The sequence below is a fragment of the Chiloscyllium plagiosum genome, chromosome 21 (genome assembly GCF_004010195.1).
Source record: "Chiloscyllium plagiosum isolate BGI_BamShark_2017 chromosome 21, ASM401019v2, whole genome shotgun sequence".
NCBI classification, from domain to species: domain Eukaryota; kingdom Metazoa; phylum Chordata; class Chondrichthyes; order Orectolobiformes; family Hemiscylliidae; genus Chiloscyllium; species Chiloscyllium plagiosum.
This window is the reverse complement of record NC_057730.1, coordinates 54,974,179-54,993,528: the sequence shown is the minus strand read 5'-3', so window position 1 is coordinate 54,993,528 and position 19,350 is coordinate 54,974,179. Positions and strand designations below refer to the sequence as shown.

Below are 19,350 nucleotides of genomic sequence, written 5' to 3'. Positions count from 1 at the left end.
CCTCTGTACTGTTTTCTATCCATGTTCCTGTTACCCCTACATCATGAACTCCTACAGAATAAACACCAGTATTAATATTTGCTGTAAAATAAAGATCTGGCAACTGACTCGCTTGGTTTTGAAAGTTGCGACGAAGAGCCAAAAATCTTTGCTTAATACTTTTGAATCATGGAATGTGTGACTCAGTTGGTTTCTGGTTCTGATCTTGGCTGGTTAAGATCCACACTTAAGCACTTAAGTCATGCTTTTAAGCACTGAGCAATGGTGGTCTGTTGCAAACTGGCTATATTTCGGTCATGAAATATTGACTGCTACTTTCATGAAAGTGAGGATTGTTTTCAAATTTTCAACATGCAGTTCAATTTTAAATTGGTTTACATTTAGTGATGAAGAGTGGCATTGGGTTAGACAGTATTGGCCACAGCCACACATGCATACAATACTTGGCAACTTTTAGAAGTTTAATTTTATAATCCACACCTTTTGAAATATGAATTTGGCAATTGACATTTTCAAAGCATTTTTGAAAAAAATAAATCCAGGGCATTTTGGTGAAGGACAGCTTCAGCTTGGGAAATTTATAACAAAACAGCGTTTCTTCTTTAGAATGTTGTAGTAAAAATCTATGCTTGCAGTGATGTGTATCTTACTCCCCTTTTGATTCTATTCTGCGATTTTGGTTTCTTGCACAGAGCAACTATTATGTCCCTGGAGGATTTTGAGCAGCGACTGAACCAGGCAATTGAGAGGAATGCCTTCTTAGAGAGTGAACTTGATGAGAAAGAAAATCTTTTGGTGTCTGTACAGAGACTGAAAGATGAAGCAAGAGGTTAGCATTGCTTTTTTTTTTGAGAAAAGCTGCTGTGGATGTACAGTTAAATGTTTGCAAAAGTTTACTTTTTTTAATCATTAATGCCAAAAAAATTGACGTTTGCTTTCAGATCTGAGACAAGAGTTGGCCGTACAGCAAAAGCCAGATTCAATCAGGAAACCCACAAGCAATTCTTCAGATTCTGAAAATGCAACAGCTCCAACATCCACGCCAATGCCTTTGACCCCATTGATCTGTAAAGGACCCAGCAGTGGGTTCTCCACACCTGCCATGTTTACCAAAGGTAAGGCGCCATGTTATCAAACAGTGTCTACAATTATATTTTAAAGTGTTTTGGAGTTTTCCGATATTGTCTGCCTTTGTGGAAACTTCATGCAAAATCAGTCTACAGAAACATGACTGACCCTAGAAATGGGAATAAATTCATTTGAGGGATGCAAATCTGATCACTCGAAGATTGATTTAGTGGGTTGGGGGCAGCTGAACTGGATTGCACAGAAGGCAGATACAGAAGGCAGAATTCAAACCTGAATTCCAATCCCACAGGGTTTTACAGAATCCCTACAGAGCAGGCAGAGCCTATTCAGGCCCATCAAGTCTATAATGATCCTCTGAAGGGCATTGCACCTTTGATAGGAATGAGTCTGTATGAAAGAACTTTTTAATAAACCTGTTAGTCATGTTATTACACAACTCTGGAGCAGATGGGACTTGAGCCTAGGCCTCCTGGCTCAGAGATAGAGACATTACCTCTATGCCACAAGAGCTGTTGGGCTTATATTATACTTATTTTTCAAATCAACCTGTTCAGAGATATTATTGCACACCTTTAGAGCAGGTGGGACTTTAACCTAGGCCTCTCAGTCCAGGGGTAGGGGCATTATCATTGTAGGCAAGAGAGCCTCTCTTTTGTTTTGAAAAGACGTCTGGGATTTGGTCCCAGGACCTCTTGCATGTTTACAACATATAAGATCCTGAGCGAGAATCACACACCTAGACCAACGAACCATTACCACGGACCCGAATTATAAAGTGCCACTAATTTGGCACCAATTTGCAATCGTTCAGAGGAGCACAAGCTGAGTGTAGTTGGGCTGTGGGTTGGTGCAGTGGAAGGAGCAATGAGAGGGAGATGGGCAAGTGCTTGGCAGCTTGGGGATAAGGCACAGTGGGCTAAGCAGAATCATCTTTAAACCAAAGCTGTCTGTGCTTAATACTGCACCCAGGTACCTACATTGGGAAGTGTTTCATTTCTCAGTGTGAAAATCCCTCACATTCAGAACAGAACTGGCCTTGATTAACAAGCAGAAAGACAAACCTTTTGAAGGGTATTTGCTCATGAGAAAGACCAGTTTGTATATACAATTACTGTAGCACTGAGTGACCCTGATCAACCCAATAGTGAGTAATAATTTGAACTGAGGCAATGGAATTAGCGATTGTGCACAGGGGAAAAAACAGCTTTTTGATTCTGTTAAACATGCTGCACAGTTGGAAGCTGAAAACCCATAATATACAGTGTTGGGATCTTTCGTGACCAAGGATGTTTAGGGCAATCAGTAACAGTTATGACCAGGATGAAGTGAGCTTTCAGCTCTGTTTTCCTCGGCAGAGCAACTTAAGGCAGAGTTTAAAATGATTAAGTTAGGATTTAAAAAAATGGACCTGACCTATTTTTTAAAAGTAAGCAATTCAGGGAAGAACATAATTTGCGAAAAGTAGGATAAGAATCCATGTTTTTTTTAACTTCTTGCCTAGTTTCTGATTGCAATTGTTGTTGGGTCTGTCAGCACCAAGAAAAATCAAGCTGTTCAGAGATATTATTGCACATCCTTTGAGCAGGTGGGACTTGAGCCCAGATCTCCTGGCACAAAGGAAGGGGCACTACCACTGCACCACAAGAACTACTCGTGAAGAAGATATACAAACATCTCTCCCCACTGTCACCTGACCTGATTCTGACTAAGGTGTGATTTCTCAGTGCTGGAGATCACTGCTTTAATGGGGAAATGTGGGGTATGATGGAAGGATGTGCTTTATTGGTCAAATGGCCTACTTCATCAATGTGAACATATTGACCTGTTTCCAAGCACATTGCGTTGCTCTGTGACTGATTTTTTTCACTCCAATGTTTTGTTTTACTTGGATGCAAATATTAGCTGGTCTTGAGTGGAATTCATTATTTTTGAATTTTGTTTTTGTTTCCAGATGGTTACACTGGCAGCCCTCTGACTCCATCAGCCAGGATATCTGCACTTAACATAGTGGGAGACTTGCTTAGGAAAGTTGGGGTAAGGATTGCAGCATTTTTGAGTGCAGTGTTCTGTGAGTTTCTAAGCCCCCTCATGCTCATTCCTGGCCTCAACAGGTTTTATCGTTGAATTGCACAGAAAAGCTCTTTCAGAGAATTCTACACTGAATAAAATCAGACTCCCTTTACTGTTTGAATTATTCCTGAAATCTGAAGCACTGAGGCATGTTTGCAAGTTGTTTTATATTCACTTGGGAACTGACCAGAGGAAAGCACCTTTTTTTTTAACCCTAAAAAAAATTATCAAGTGCCTGCTAGTTTCACATCACAATCTTATCACCAGAATTCAGCATTTTCTTGCAGTGCTTTTATTGCTGTAAGGTCCATTACTTGCTTATCACTTATTTCTCCCTTTTTTATAATGTGGTAAATGATAAGGAAAGCTTACCTCAATCTAGCTGGATTAGCCAGGAACCTTTGAGAGAATTGGCTGACCCAATTCAGTAAACTTGGTACTTACAAAGGGGTTGATGCTTTAACTTTGTTTTTAATGTGTTTGATTCATGTGAAATTCAGGAGGCATTTCTTATTTGCCAGGCACTGACTGAAGTCAATGTCAAGTTGTTTGTGGGTTATTTAGTGTCAGGGTTTGGTAAACAATTGAGGTCAGGACTATTGTTGAGTTGTTCTTTGGGGCACTTTTTTTTACTGGAGACAAAAAATGTGTGTACATACTTCCACTTATTTTGTTTTTCCTGTTGTCACTCTACTCCATGCAATTTGTTTCAAGTGAAGATTTTTCAACCACTCTTATGGGGCAACTGTGTGAATGGATGAAGGTTGAGTGACCTAAGTTGCACAGCTGCCTCAGTGGGTCTTACCCTATAGTTTCCTGCAGATACCATTTGGGCTGTTTGTATTATTTGCAATGCTTTTTTTTTCCCCTGAAGAATGCAGTTTCTGTTTTCCCCCCTAGTATAATGTCCACACATGTTGTTTGGCCTTTCTATTGACCGAACACTCTTTGTCACGGCAAAGCACATCGTCACCTTGTATTATCCCATGAAAAAATGTCCACTTGTTTTGTTTTTTTATCCCTCTTCTTGGCACTGCAATTTCAAAGGGGACAATTATGTTCTCAAAGTAAGTGGATAATCACTGGAACTGATTAGTTCAGACTGGTGGATCTCGCTTTACCTGAGTGTAGACTCTTGAAAAATTGCTGTGTATACTAATCTAGATTTATTTCACCTCCTGATCCAAGTACTAAGTACTGATTGATTTATTAAGATGAGAATATCCCATTAAACAGTTATGGTTTTGATAATCAAATATGATATCTTGATAAATTGCAATATCCTTGCTTGAAGTTTTGATATTTTATGAAGTCTGAAAAGGACTTGCTTTATCCTTCTATAAACACTTACCTGAAATTCAAATGATATTTGATGTTTATCTTGAAGCAAAGTAGTAACCACACAACGGCTCAAAGGCTTCACTCTGCATTTTGTGATAGGCTGGATTTGTATCTTGTCACAAGTACAATGTTTATATTCAGCTTTGAGTCATTGCTTTTCTGATTATGGTTTTCTTTTTGTGGGTATTTTGTAAATTATGAAAATATTTTTTGGGTAAGTTGTAAATTTATAGAACTTGTGTACAGTATTTTTAAAATTTAATAAATTGTTATCATGTAACAATTTGTATGCCAATGTTCTGTGACAACTTGCTAATATTGTTTTTCTGCGAATATTCTGCTACTTGACAAAGACTTATTGATCTTGCTTCTATTAATTGGCTTATTTCACTGCTCCAGTCATCACTGGTTGCTGGATATTTTCTAATCAACCTGTTTGGAAATGTTATTAGACACTGTCTGAGCAGGTGAGGCTTGAACCCAAGTCTTCTGTTCCAGACATAGGCACACTACCACTGTGCCACAAGAGTCTTGTCACTCGCTGGTTCTTTCTTAAGTAACCGTACCCTAATGGCCCATAAAATTAGCGTCAATAAACCACAAGAATGCAAGAGATCAGTGAGCAAGACTGAGCATCCTTCCTCATTGGCCCAGTTTGTACGTGGAAAGATGTGCTGTGGGATCTCTTCACTTCGCAGCCGCATACACTAACTGCCTGGGACGCTTAAACTTCTCATTGATAATTATGCTACGCATGGAAATTTTCAAGGAAACACCCACCTCTGTGTCAGAGTTTAAATTTTCCTCAGGGTCTGATCAATTTGCCTGAATAGGTATCCAAGAAAAGTTGGAGCAGGTTTTTATCCTTCTTGTTTCTGGCCAGTTAACTAACTACAGGAATAATCTCCTTCCCCCCCCAAATAAAACCCATGTGCTACTACTACCTCAACTGTTTTCCTGTCCCACTTGCCATCTTTCCATAGCCTTCGGGAGTTTTCATCTCCACAACATTACACCTACTGTTTCAACATGAGGTACCAGTAACATTGGTCTATTTTGGAATTCAGGCAGTGAGACCATAAACCCAGGCAATTTAATGTGCAACTGTTTCTCTTTTTTTTTGTTAGTTTGTTCTTTGAAAGTAGCTTAACCATAAAGCTTCCATTATTTTAGTGTTCTGACATTGCTCAGAGCAGAATTAAGTCTTTGACTTGTTGCTTTGTGTTGTCACTAATGTGATTGAAATTAAGGTCTTTGTACGCAAATTAATTGTTTCCTCCTCCAGTAACGTGCCTGGATGACAGTAAATATTCATATTTGAAGATTGGTTTTTGTTTTGAGTAGACAATATGTGCCCTGTGTTTTAGACCAGCTTTTATAATGAGAGTTTACATGATTCCAGCAACTCTGTTCTGATTTAATTTCAGTACAAATCTGATTTTCCCCCTCTGGGACTGTGGCGACTTTACCTCTTTAATGATTCTGTGAATTTCATTATCACTGCCCTTTCCAATCAAATAGGATTCAATTATACCAATTAGTTTAATGTGATATGTTTTATTAAGTACCTTTTTAAGTCCATATGTGCATCAAATGCCCTCCATTATTCCATTGTAAAGAACTCGGTCAAACAAGATTTCCCTTGTAATAAATGTGTTGTCATTTATTTACTAATGGCATTTTCAGGTGCTAATTACTTTTGTCTGCGATTAATTTCTAGTTTTCCCAGCACTGAGCAGTTGACAGATTTATCTCTCTCATTTTCTTCAGTTCTCAAGTCCCTCGATGGTGTGGGTGGGGTTGGGGGAGGAGGAAGGGGGTGAGGGTGGTCAACTCAGATACATCCCAACTTGATTGGATGATCGCTTTTCCACTTTGAATCTGCAGACTCTTTATTGTTTTACCCTATCATTCTATTTACTACCTCCTCCCTCTAAAACAACAGCTTCTAACATTGTGAAAGCAAATGCTAACTACTCATTTTGTACCTCAGCTCTTGCTTTTTCCTTGTATTATTTTCTTCTTCTGTGCTTTAGTATTCAGTTTTCTTCTGTACAGAGTTATTAATCAACATTATCAATAGCCTTTTTAATATTATTATAATCTGATACTTTTTAGTCATCGGGAACTGAAGTTTTGCCTTTACCTTTTGTTTTGAGAATGTGTTAAGTCTATTCCTGAACTATTCCCTCTCTTCCTGTTGGTTTCCTGAACACAATTGCTCTTCCAAAATCAATCAACTCTCATCCAGTAGAGTGTTTGGCACTTTATTATTCCTTACATTTTATTTCACTCCAGATCTGATGATGTGATCCCTTTATTTCTCAAGTGCACTCCATGCTGAAAAAAAGTGTAGAACACTCTCACTTCACTAACCAGAAGCTGAAATTATACTGATTTTAAGAATGTTCCCTCTCCCTATTGCCCCCGTCCCACTCCTGTTTGATGTGGTTATTTCTAGCCTTAGTAATATTTGGTCTTTGATATTCACTGAGATGTAATTGATCTCTTAATTTCAACCACACAGCTCCTGCCCTCAACCCTAAAGTAATCGTTCCTCTCTCTTTCTGTTCGGTACGGCCCTGCCCTCATCTTTCCTGAAGACAACGTGTAGTGGGGGATGTTAAATTCTCAACTTAATTATTGCCATTCCATTATAACCCCTTGTGACAGTGTCGCTGTGCTTTCTGTATATTGGAGCACATGCACTGCTTGTGTTGTATTTTTTGCCATTTCTGGGTGATTTAGGATTTCAGTGTGGTTTGTTTCTCTGTTCCTCCTAATTATTGAGCACTCCTCTAGTTGCTAAATTAGTTTAAAACCTCCCCTTAAGGACATTGATACCAGCTGCTAAGGTGTAGCTGTACATCTTGTCCCAGTCCGTCCTGCCTCCAACATTTAGAATCCTTCTTCATCCTTCCTTCAGGTTTCCCACAGTCACATGATGACAGCAGCAATGTTAAGTCAGGTTCCTCACTAGTGCCTGATTTCTGGATTCCTTTCAGTACCTTCAAGGTCCAGCTCTCGAACTTTATCAAGTTCTTGAAACTCTGACTGCAGACCCTTGATGCTTTTCCTGCTTCAAAGCATATGTAGGGTAATCCTTTTGGCTGTCCCAGGGACATTAGCTACATCAAGCCATAATACATTTATCAAGCGAAAGACAAATGCTCAGTTTGCAAGTGTTAGCACTTTCATGACTTTCCGGCATGGACAGAATGCAGCAGAGTGTTAATATGTAGATAAGTTTAACTTGCATCTTTTTCCAGCACTCAAATTATCTAATGCATTTCAGCGTAGCTTTTCATTTTGCTGTCATCAGGATCATTTGTAAAAGTACTAATTTAAAGGGGAAAAACAACATTGTTTTGAGTAGTGTGCTGATTAGTTAGCAAGTTGGTAGAGGCATTGGCATGGATAATGCAGTAGTTAAAAGATGATTGACAGTTAACTGCCAGGGTTGAAATTTTTAATCCAAGAGATCAGTTCTGCTCAGGGCATTGTTCTGAAGCATGAGCCAGCAGATTGTGGAATTAAAACAGATACAGTTCATGTACATTTTCTTTCTATCTGCAAAGAATTAGGACCTGTGTATGAAAGTATAAAGCTTCCAGTGCTCGCAAGTACACTGCACTGCAAGCTCAGCTGACCATGATAAATTGATTTTTGGAGTAATTTGTCACCCACACAGCATTATCCAGCAGTTGTTGTCCAGTTATGAAATCGCAACAACTTTTGCACACTGGTATGAGCCTTGTGAGTGTACGCAGCTTGGGTGTGGTCATATCATGCATGTACCAACACCCCAAAGGATCTGCTGTACGCTAAGCAAAGACTGGCAGAACAATGTGTGGCCTCTATACCTGCCATTACCCCAGCACTGAAATTCAGACCTTTTGTGATGGGCACATGCCTTTTCGGCTTGATTGCAGCAATCTGTTTGTGGTGTATGCCACTTGTGTTGCTCCTGCATAGTCGCAGTGAGAGACGGTAACTTCATACTTTGTTCAAACCTTTGGAAGACCGTCTGAAGTAGAATGGTCATTGGAATCCAAAGGGGCTGCCTTAAGATGTTCATGGGTTTGTGTAATATAGCAAGACATGCTGTCATTGGGGTTGCTGTTATCCTACTTTAATGTACCCGATTTTTGTGTTAAATTTGCCCAGCACCCAAATGGCTCAGGCTGTAATTGAAATTGCTGATATGGCCAGTCTTACAGTGTGACATTGTGGCAGGTATGCCAGTGTGTACATTGACCAGTGAAGGTAGGTTTGCCATAAACAGAATAGTTTTGTTTCTTTTCTTGCACTCAATAGAACAATTTGCAAGATTTGGCAAGAATACCATATGTGAACCAAGCACTGGTTGGTTGGCAAGGTGGACTCTGGAGGCTTTGTTACAGTGAAAGCAGCAGTTAACAATGACTGGCTGGTAACTGCCACGTTTTACGTTTGAAACCAGGCAGGTTGACTGATTGGTCAAGGCATCGCCCTGGCAAATGAATGGAGAATGGCAATCACAATTGTGTTCAGTTTAAGCAGATACAGTATGATTACTGTCTGATGTTCTTGGAGCTCTGCACTCAGGGTCTCCTTGGATCTGGATCTGTTGGCGATAGATTTTCAGAGACTGGTGTAAGTGGTCACCTTTCTGGAAGCCACCAGATTTCTGGTAGCGATCTCACCAGATGGACAGTGATCATTCCTGTTTCTGAGCGATTTGCTATTGTTTTAGTGTATCCTCCAGCCAGTGCTCCGAATGAAATGAGACTGAATTTCACTCAGTTCTCTATAAGAACTGGACCTCCTCAGTCCTTTTTAGCTTATGTTTGAACCTGAGCTGAAGTGAAGAATTTCTCTAAATACTCCTATATATTTTCTCCATATTTTAGTGGTCGTTGTGGTTGAAGTTTGGATGGAATTTCTTCTTATTTTAGGCACATTGTTTAACTGACCCATCTGAATGTATTCATTACACATCTCTTGTTGCTTTGAAAGTGCTGATGGGCCATATCATTTGGTTGAAATTATTTTAATCCTCAGTATTGCAATCACTTCAATTTGAAATAAAATACTTTTCATTTTGTTCTCCATGTAACACTTTTGATGTCGGATGTTACTTATTTAATTTTTATTGCTATGTATTTATGGATGGGTAGTGATGTACTTGGCTGTTACACTTAACTGGGCTTGGCTATTCTCACTCATTTTCAGATGTGCTTATTAGATTGAGCTTTGATGTCCAGAGATACTTGTAACTAAACAGAGCAGGCAATCAGCTGCTGCTCTTTGTTTGTTTACCTCCCTTGTGGTACCTGCTTTCCCTCTTGTTTTAAAGTGCTGTTGTTTTGGTAGGAGGTATGGGTGGCGAGTTAGCAGATGATGCCAAAATTGGAGATGTAGTGGACAGCGAAGGTGTTATCTCCGCATACAAGGGTACGCTGATCAGATGGGCCTATAGGCCGAAGAGTGGCAGATGGAGTTTGATTTAAATAAATGAGGTGCTGCATTTTTAAAAGGCAAATCAGGGCAGCACTTACACACTTAATGATAAAGTCCTAGGGAGTGTTGCTGAACAATGAGGCCTTGGAGTGCAGGTTCATAGCTCCCTGAAAATGGAGTTGCAGGTAGATAGGATAGTGAAGAAGGTGTTTGTTATGCTTTCCTTTATTGGTCAGTGCATTGAGTACAGGAGTTGTGACATCATGTTGAGGCTGCAGAGGGTATTGGTTAGATCTCTTTTGGAATAATGCATTCAATTCTGGTCTCCGTCCCATAGGAAAAAAATTATTAAACTTGAGAGATTCAGAAAGGATTACAAGGATGTTGCTGGGGTTGGAGGGCTTGAACTATGGGGAGAGACTAAAGAGGCTGGGGTTGTTTTCCTTGGAGCGTTGGAGGCTATGGGGTGACCTTACAGAGGTTTATGAAATCATGAAGGGCATGGATAGGGTAAATAGACAAGGTCATTTCCCCTGGATGGGGGAGTCTAAAACTAGAGGGTGTAGGTTTAAGGTGAGAGGGCAAAGATTCAAAAACGATCTGAGTGACAACATTTTCATGCAGAGGGTGGTGTTGTTTGGTATGAGCTGCCAGGGGAAGTGGTGGAGACTGGTACAATAACAACGTTTAAAAGGCATTTGGATGGGTACATGAATAGGAAGCGTTTAGAGGTATATGGGCCTAATGCCAGCAAATGGGGCTAGATTAATTTAGGATATTTGGTCGGCCTCGCAAGTTGGACTGAAGAGTCTGTTTCTGTGCTGTCTGACTCTGTGCTAATGTACAGTGGCTATCATGACCAATTAAGCTTTTACTGACCCCATATTAGGCTGTAACCTCTGCAGAAAAAAAACAACAAAATGACAGAAAGCCACAGTTTAAATTCAGACACGTTTGCAGTGATACGACTCAGGAACTGAGTATTTTTTTTAAAATTCGATAATGTGAACCTTGGAAAAACTCTCTCTTTTCCCAGTATTGGACAATCTGTGGTATTATTTGAGAAGATGACTTGTCACGAGTCATTATTACATCTGACTCTGTGGCTCAGATTGTGATGAGTGACGAAGGAGCAGTGCTGTCTCATTGTGGTGTTTACAGCTAGCCAGAGACAGCGCAGTCTGTTTATTCAGCAGGTCCTTGTTGCGGTTGATGTCAGATCCAGCACTGCTCCCTCTGCAGAGAAACTGCAGCACACGTGCAATAGCATGGCTCTTCAACCAGTCAGATCCAAGAATCTGTTACCAAGAGTATAAATTTAGATTTAAATCATGCGCACAAAGTAAATTTGAGGGGAAAAGAAAGATGTGATCGAGACTCATTGTTTTTTAATAATACATATCCACACTAACTTCTTAAGAAACAAGATTGCACCTTCAGTCTTGTTCTCTCTGAGCTTGTTTGGTAGGAATAATGACTGGTACTATTTTTTAAAAAATCACTCCCTCTTCAATGCAGTGATATTTTTTTTCTCTGCTGTTCAGTGGGTGAGTACAGAGCTTCATGCTGTAGAATGAATTCCAATGTTGAGTCTGAAGCATGCTTGGATGTCCTATTCAGTAGGTTGTAGCAGAGCATTTTAGAAAGTCTTGATGCAGTTAGGAAGAGTCAACATGGTGTGTGAAAGGGAAATTGTGTTTGACTAGAGTTCATGGATAAAGGGCATCCTATAGACATAATGTATTTGGATTTTGAGAAGGCATTTGGCAAGGTGCCTTATCAAGGATTATAACATGAATTAACTCATGAAGTGGCGTAGGGAAAACACAAGGAGAAATAGATGATTTTCAGAGTGGTAACCTTTAACCAATGAGATGTCTCTATTCATACTGGGGCCTCAACTATTCATCATCTATATAAATGCCTTGAATGAAGGAACCAAATTTTCTAATTGCTAAATTTGGCACAGCAAAACAGAAAGTAGAAAAGTGAAGAGGACAAAGAGGCTACAAAGGATATAGATGAAGTGAGTGGGCAAAACATTGGCAGCTGGAGTACAACCGAGAAAAATGTGAACATGGCAGAAAGAACAGGGAAGCTATATGTTATTCAGATAGGGAGAGATTGCAAAACTGAGGCATACTGTTAGTGTTGTTGGGCTAGTAAACCAGAGCCTGAGGCTGTTGTTCTGGGGCCTGGGTTCAAATCCTACCAATGGCAGATGGTGAAATTTTGAATTCAATAAAATCTGGAAGAAGAAAAGCTACAGATTTTAATAAAATAACCCCTCTGGTTCATTGCTGTCCTTCAGGAAAGGAAACTGCCATCCCGGCCTGGTCTGGCCTACATGTGACTCCAGACCCACAGCAATGGGTTTGACTCTTAACCGCCCTCTGGGCAATTAGAGATCGGCAATAAATGCTGGCCTAGTCAGAGACACCCACATTCCAAGAATTAATTAAGGAATTAAGTTAGTATGTAGGTGCAGCAAGTGCTTAGGAAGGCAAGTGGAATGTTATCATTTATTACAAGGGGCTTGGAATATGAAAGTCAGAATGCTTTGCTACACTTGTACAGTTGAAAGGATATAACAAGTTCAGAAGGTTCACTTGACTATTATTGAGTGGAAATGATTTGTTGTGCAAGAGGTTTGGACCTGTGTCCATTGGAGTTTCGAGAAATGCAAGGTTTTCTTTTTAAAATCCCTAAAGGAAGTTGACAGTGTGGATGCTGAGGGATGTTTCCCTTTGAGGGAGAGACTGGAACTGTTTAAAAATCTGTTTCCCACTTCAGATAAAGTTGAGAATTATTTCCTTCGGATTTTTTTGGTCTGTGAGACATTGTCCTCATATGGAGGCGATGGGGTCACTAAATATTTTGAAGTGGGAGTTAGATTCTGGATTGACAAGAGGGAGAGTTTGTAGTGGTAGGCAGGAGGGGTATCAGATCAGCCATGAATTTGTCAAGTGGTGGAGCAGACGGTAGAGGCAGAATGAGCTGCTCCTAGTTAGAATCATAAACAAAGCCAATGCTTGATTTGTAGGATGTATATGTGGAACAGCAATGGCATGAGTAGAGTGCTTAGCTAGATGTTGCTTGTATCGTATTTGGAGTGCAGAACTGTTTTTGGGGTAAACGTTGATACATTTTGCACTTTGTATCTTTACAGGCTCTGGAGTCCAAGCTTGCATCTTGTAGAAATTTTGTTTGGGATCAATCTCCAAATCGTGCAACTTTGCCATCCACTCCGAATGGAAACTGTGCAATAAAAGACAGCAATGATAACAGGGTGTCCAATGCCAATCTACCCCAATATGACAAAGGGTTAGTAACATGATGATTAAACAGACTTGAAATATTTTGAAATGCAATTACCATAACTGAACTGCGTTTGTATCCTGTTAAAGTTGAGTATATTGATTTGTAGCTTGAATGAATTAGTGCTCCATCCCATGTTTAAAAGATATTTGTAAGATGCCCAATCCATCAAAAAAAACAAAAACAATTTGAATTCTGGATGTAGGCTTGCTTGTAGAGCTGGAAGGTTCATGTTCATACGTTACATCACTATACTAGGTAACATCTTCAGAGAGTCTCCGGACGAAGCATTGCTGATGATTACTGCTTTCTATTCATATGTTTGGGTTTCTTTGAGTTGGTAATGTCATTTCCTGTGGTGATGTCATTTCCTGTTCTTTTTCTCAGAGGGTGGTAAATTGGGTTCAAGTCCATATGTTGATAGAGTTCCAGTTGGAATGCCATGCTTCTTGGAATTCTCGTGCGTGTCTTTGTTTGGCTTGTCCTAGGATGGGCGTGTTGTCCTAGTCAAAGTGGTGTCCTTCCTCAAATGTATGTAAAGGTATTAGAGAGACAGGGTCATGTCGTTTGTGGGTACAGATGAGGAAGGACACCACCTCGACTGGGACAACACATCCATCCTAGGACAAGCCAAACAAAGACACACGAGAATTCCTAGAAGCATGGCATTCCAACCGGAACTCTATCAACAAGCATATTAACTTGGACCCCATTTACCACCCTCTGAGAAAAAGAACAGGAAATGACATCACCATAGAAAATGACATCACCACAGGAACTGACACCACCAACCCAAAGAAACCCAGACATAAATCGAAAGCAGGAAATATCAGCAGTACTTCGTCCGGAGGCTCACTGAAGATGTTAACTAGTATGGTGACGAAATGTCTGAACATGAACCTTCCAGCTCAGCGAGCAAACCTACACCCAGAACCTCAACCTGAGCTACAAATCTTCTTAAAACTCACTAACAATTTGAATTAATTACAGTGTCTTCAGAGGTACAAAGAAAAGATGGTTATCAAATAAGGAGTGTGCGAAAGGTTATTTGGGTCTAAGTTTCATGTCTGATATAAATCCAGAGATTGGGTCTTAGGTGCCTTTTACTATGTGGTATGTGCTCAGGATTGAGTCATCAAGGCTGAATAGCACAAGAGGAATTAGAAATGAAAGTGTGTGGAGGGATAAGGATGAATTTTTTTTTAAAAAAATGAAGTTCCACTCTGTGAAATATCCCAATAATACCATTCAATCGTGATGTTAAATTCTGGATGTGTTTTAAAGTGTTCACAACACAAATGCAGCATAGGAATTATTAGGCTGAAAAAAATCAAGAACTGTCCAGTTTTACCAAGGTGCGACAAGAATCGAGTTGTTGACTAATTATACTGATTAATTTCTCAATCAACAGATCCCAACATAAGGCGAGGAAATCTTCTCTGGCAGACAGTTTTGGGAACTGTAGGTCCAAGGTCGTCTGTTCACCTCAAGCATAAAATACGTGTAAGCGGTATATGCACTGTCTCAAATGACACACTATCTCTTCCAAATTTGTTTTAGATTTTTGTTGTATTTCCAGGTTAGCCAAAAGGCTGGAGTTTGGGACACTTGCCTCAAAGGTCTGTTCACAAGCAAGCGCATCACCACAGGGTGTAGTCAAAATCTTGCTTTGAGCCATGGTAATTTTTAAAAGAAATGTTTTTAAATGGATATTTTTTTAAACCAAGCTCTTTAACATTCAGTGGTCATGTTAGTGAAAAGTTTGATTTTTTTTTCTGTTTTTTTTTGCTAGTGCAAGTTGAAGATTAGTTTTTCTAATGAAAGCTAAAAGTAGATTTTTCTTTCATATTGAAGGTACTTGGCCCACATTGTAAACTATATTTAGAAGCACCATTCCGCTAGAGAAGTGGGATGGAGAGCTCATTAAGAGGGGGGACTTATAATCATTGGAAATTGGTAATTAACAATGGAACTTTTGGCCTCTGTTTTGCACATTTAGAGTTTTGAGCTGTGTTTCATAATTACAATTTTAGCAGAGTCACAGGGAAACTGGCTAATTGGGAAGAATAACCATTTTAAGAAAATGATTTTCTTGAAAATTGAACTTTGTCCAATTAGAGCTCACTTATTTGGCTTTTTATTAATTGGTCACGAGATTTGGCCTCTTGGTGTTTTGTTTTCTATTGAAATTATTGAGTTCATTAATTCATGTTTGATCCACCATTGTAGCCCCTACTGGGACATTGTAAAATGGTGGGGTAAAGCAGAGGTAGCTCCACATCAATTTGTAGCTACTGAAAGTTCTGTTGCGTTTTATTATTTAATCATTGTCAGCCTTGAATTGGTGACCTTGATAGTGTGTAACATTTAGCCAGTTTACTTTTCCCAAGCACCATATGACCAGAATTGTGTATCAAGAACCTTTGGATACAATAATGTACCTGTTCTGTCTTGTTTTGGGCCCTTTTTGGCTGAGGGTTCAAATTATGTTTATAATTTGAGAAGTTGCATGTTTCACATATGCTACTTTTTTACTTCTGTATATGTAGTATAGTCCACATGCCTTTCTATAACAATTTGAATTATTTTCTGCATGCTTTTGGAAGCATAATAGTCAATACTTCTGTTTTTACCTTTGTAAATATTTACTCTGTTATATGTTCATCCATTTTGTCACATCTTAAAGTCCAAGTTTGTTCCATTGCTTTAAATGCCTGTTTCCAAAATTATTCCTGTGTTTAATGCTGCTTTATGTAAAAACCGCTCTTAGATGTACTCTTAAATGTTACAACATTTAAATGCAATCCTTTTACTATATAAGCCGAACAAGAGTACTTTTTTGTTTCGCAAAAGGACTTTGTGAACCAAACAAAAATCCCTTGGAATAGAAGGATAATGAAGTGATTGCTACATTACTAGGTCCAGCTTGCAGCTGAGATGCCATGATTGATGAACATTGCGCGAACACTTTCATAAGTGAGGTATAATGCAACTCTGCACTGATACTTATCAGTGCATTGTTCTGTTCCGGTACATCTGTTACTGCTTATAACTGGAGACATTGGTTCAAAAATTGAAAGTAGAATTCACTGAAGAATTTTCATGTGGATGCCAAGAGAAACTCATCTTGTTTTATGTTTTCTAAAAAGTAATGCATCAGAAAGTGCAGCAGATCAGTTGACTTCAGTCAGTTGGAGTAGGTAAGGTTTAGAACTGGTAAGAGCACTTTGAGTACCAGTTTAATTTGTCACATGGGATAGTTATGATAGTTATATTTGAGCTGAGAATGATTTTGTAGAAGTGTTAAGTAGATGAAGAAAAGAATGACTGAATAGTGCCTTAAAGATCATTAGTGCCTTTTGATTATGGCAGAGCCTGTTTGGATTCTGTGGTGGAACTAGGTGTGATCCCTGAGAAACTGGTTAATTTAAGAACTTAATCCTCAAGAAGAGAAATCAAACTAGCTGCTGATGGACATTAATTTGTCTGGTTTATTCTCTGGGTAATGAAAGAGCCATTCAGTGTAATCTTAGCACCGGTGAACAAGTAAATAGCTGGTGCACATTATCTCACAACACAATCGAGGGTGTGACCCGAGGAAGGTCTTTTTGCATCCATTACTGGGATAAAGACACTGCCTGATAGAAAGAGGCTTTTCTTTTTCTGGTCAGATAAGTTGATTAACCAAATAACAAGGGTGCATTTAGGATCACCATGTTATAATCTGGAATTGCATAAAAATTGGAGGAAATCCGCTAGGCAGTTCTCTTCCCCAAATAGTGCTATTTGTATATTTGCCCACTGCAAGCTGGCTTACCTAGGACCACCCATTCTGAAAGGGCCAGACACTGTCTCTTGTAGGGACTTGGAAGTTGGGCTGTGCTTCCTTTGAGCAAGTGACGAGATTGATGGTACCTCTGTTAATTTTATTTTGACTCCATGCAGAATGTACTAATATTTTGTCTCAGTTATGGATTCTGTTGTTTATTTACACTTTTTATTGATAAATCTCCATGTTGGAGAATGGAGCGTTTCCAGTTCTTGTTTTGTGCCTAGTGCCTGTGTTTTGACGACTCCGCACTGCTGCATGGTGCCTTAATCCCAGCATCCATCGCTGCTAGGATGTTTCCATTTTCCAGGCCAGATCTTGTGATTGATGCTCCTCATTTGACACATACTAAAGCATCACAAGGTGACATGCTGCAGGGTAATTATAAGGGTTGTTTGGTGGCAAAGGAGTTTTTCTTTTGCAATAAACAAAGGTGTAGACATGCTTCAAATATAATTATGATTTGACTTGGCAACAGGAAGCAGAAGTGAATATGGTTGCTGGGAGATAAAGAAGGGGAACTACAAATGTTTTCATGCCTTTTAATGACAGTCTGTGATTTACCCATCATACCCCTGCCTGGAGTATCACATTTCATACATTGTGAAATTGCAGGTAGGAATTAACTTACTGTATACTATTCCAGATTTGGGTCTCTGCTTCTACAAAATGTTGCCATATCCAGGAATATAATCTCTGTATTCTGTGTGTGTTTCTCTGAACTGAAATAAAATGATCATTCCCTGTTGACGTTTTGCATCATTCCAGTTCTGATACAATATTATTTGGGTTTCTTCAATAATTTACAGCTGTGATCTAATGTTCATATCTCAACATAACTTGGACATTTCAACTCTCTTGATCTTGTGTATGAAGACACTAAACCTAAAAGATTAAGTTTCAGGTTCAATTTCGGGTCTCAACCAGACTCTAATTTTTGACGACTTGGCTCTATGCGGGGGGCAGGTACAAATGAGTTTCATATCCTTAGTCTAAATTCACCAAGGCTCTGAAAGCAACACCTTTTAAACCCATGACCACTTCCATCTAGAAGGACAAGGGTAGCGGACACATGGGGAACACCACTCCCTGCAAGTTCCCCTCCAAACCACTCCCGATCAACTTGGAAATATATTCCTGTTCTTTCAGTATAGTGGATCAAAACCTGGGCCTGTGTTCCCAACGGCATTGAGAACTGTGGACTGCAGCAGTTCAAGAAGGCAGCTCACCACCACCTTGAGGGCAATTAGGGATGTGTACTCAGTGCTGGCCTAGCCAGCAGCACCCACATCCTGTTGGGGAATAAAAGATGTCATTTTCTGGAAGTGTTACGGTGGTTGGATAGGATCAGGCTGTACAGTAATTTTTGTCATGGTCACCTAATTTACCCCCTTTGATTTCAATCCAAAGAATGGCCATGTTTGATCCACATCAAACAAACATTTAATCAGTTTTTAAAAAGACAGTTAGGAGAATATTGCCAAGAAATGCTTATTCAGCCAGAGGGATATTATCACCTTGCAAGATTCAAATACAATAATTTTTATGTAGGTAAACAGGAAATTTGAGGAACAGACAACACTAACATTCAAAGATTTTCTATGTTTTAACATCAAACATTGTGCTTTGGATTGGTTTTACAGTGACTACACATAACGTAGCCATATTCTGTTATACTGAACTCTGTCCTTTGGGTTCAGAATGATCTCAGTGTTCAGAGATGAAGCAGGAAAAATGGTGCTTCACTGTTCCAAATGAAGACTGATTGAGTTGCACTGCTCAAGATGGAGTGAAGCTCTTGTGTAAGCGGGCTTTATTCATGTAGAGAGTTTTATACCAAACCTGATCCATTATTACCCAATGCTCAAAATTTGTGAGAAGATTTGTAACTCGGGTGTTCGTTGTTGTGGTTCTGTTCACCGAGCTGGGAATTTGTGTTGCAGACGTTTTGTCCCCTGTCTAGGGGACATCCTCAGCGCTTGGGAGCCTCCTGTGAAGCGCTTCTGTGTTGTTTCCTCCGGCATTTGTAGTGGTTTGTCTCTGCCGCTTCCGGTTGTCAGTTCCAGCTGTCCGCTGCAGTGGCCGGTATATTGGGTCCAGGTTGACGTGTTTGTTGATAGAATCTGTGGATGAGTGCCATGCCTCTAGGAATTCCCTGGCTGTTTTCTGTTTGGCTTGTCCTATAATAGTGGTGTTGTCCCAGTCAAACTCATGTTGCTTGTCATCCGCGTGTGTGGCTACTAAGGATAGCTGGTCGTGTC

At 39.6% G+C, this 19,350-nt stretch overlaps 1 protein-coding gene across 1 annotated transcript in view; it reads left to right on the top strand.

Moving 5' to 3' along the window:
* nde1 (nudE neurodevelopment protein 1) overlaps positions 1-17,837 on the top strand; it is a 37,865-nt gene extending 20,028 nt beyond the window's left edge. The window contains exons 6-10 of the mRNA XM_043712133.1: positions 693-829; positions 942-1,115; positions 3,041-3,123; positions 13,112-13,266; positions 14,672-17,837. Of these exons, the coding sequence (XP_043568068.1) occupies positions 693-829; positions 942-1,115; positions 3,041-3,123; positions 13,112-13,266; positions 14,672-14,756 (634 nt within the window). The 3' untranslated portion in view covers positions 14,757-17,837. The remainder of the gene's footprint in view (positions 1-692; positions 830-941; positions 1,116-3,040; positions 3,124-13,111; positions 13,267-14,671) is intronic.
* Positions 17,838-19,350: the final 1,513 nt, after the last annotated feature.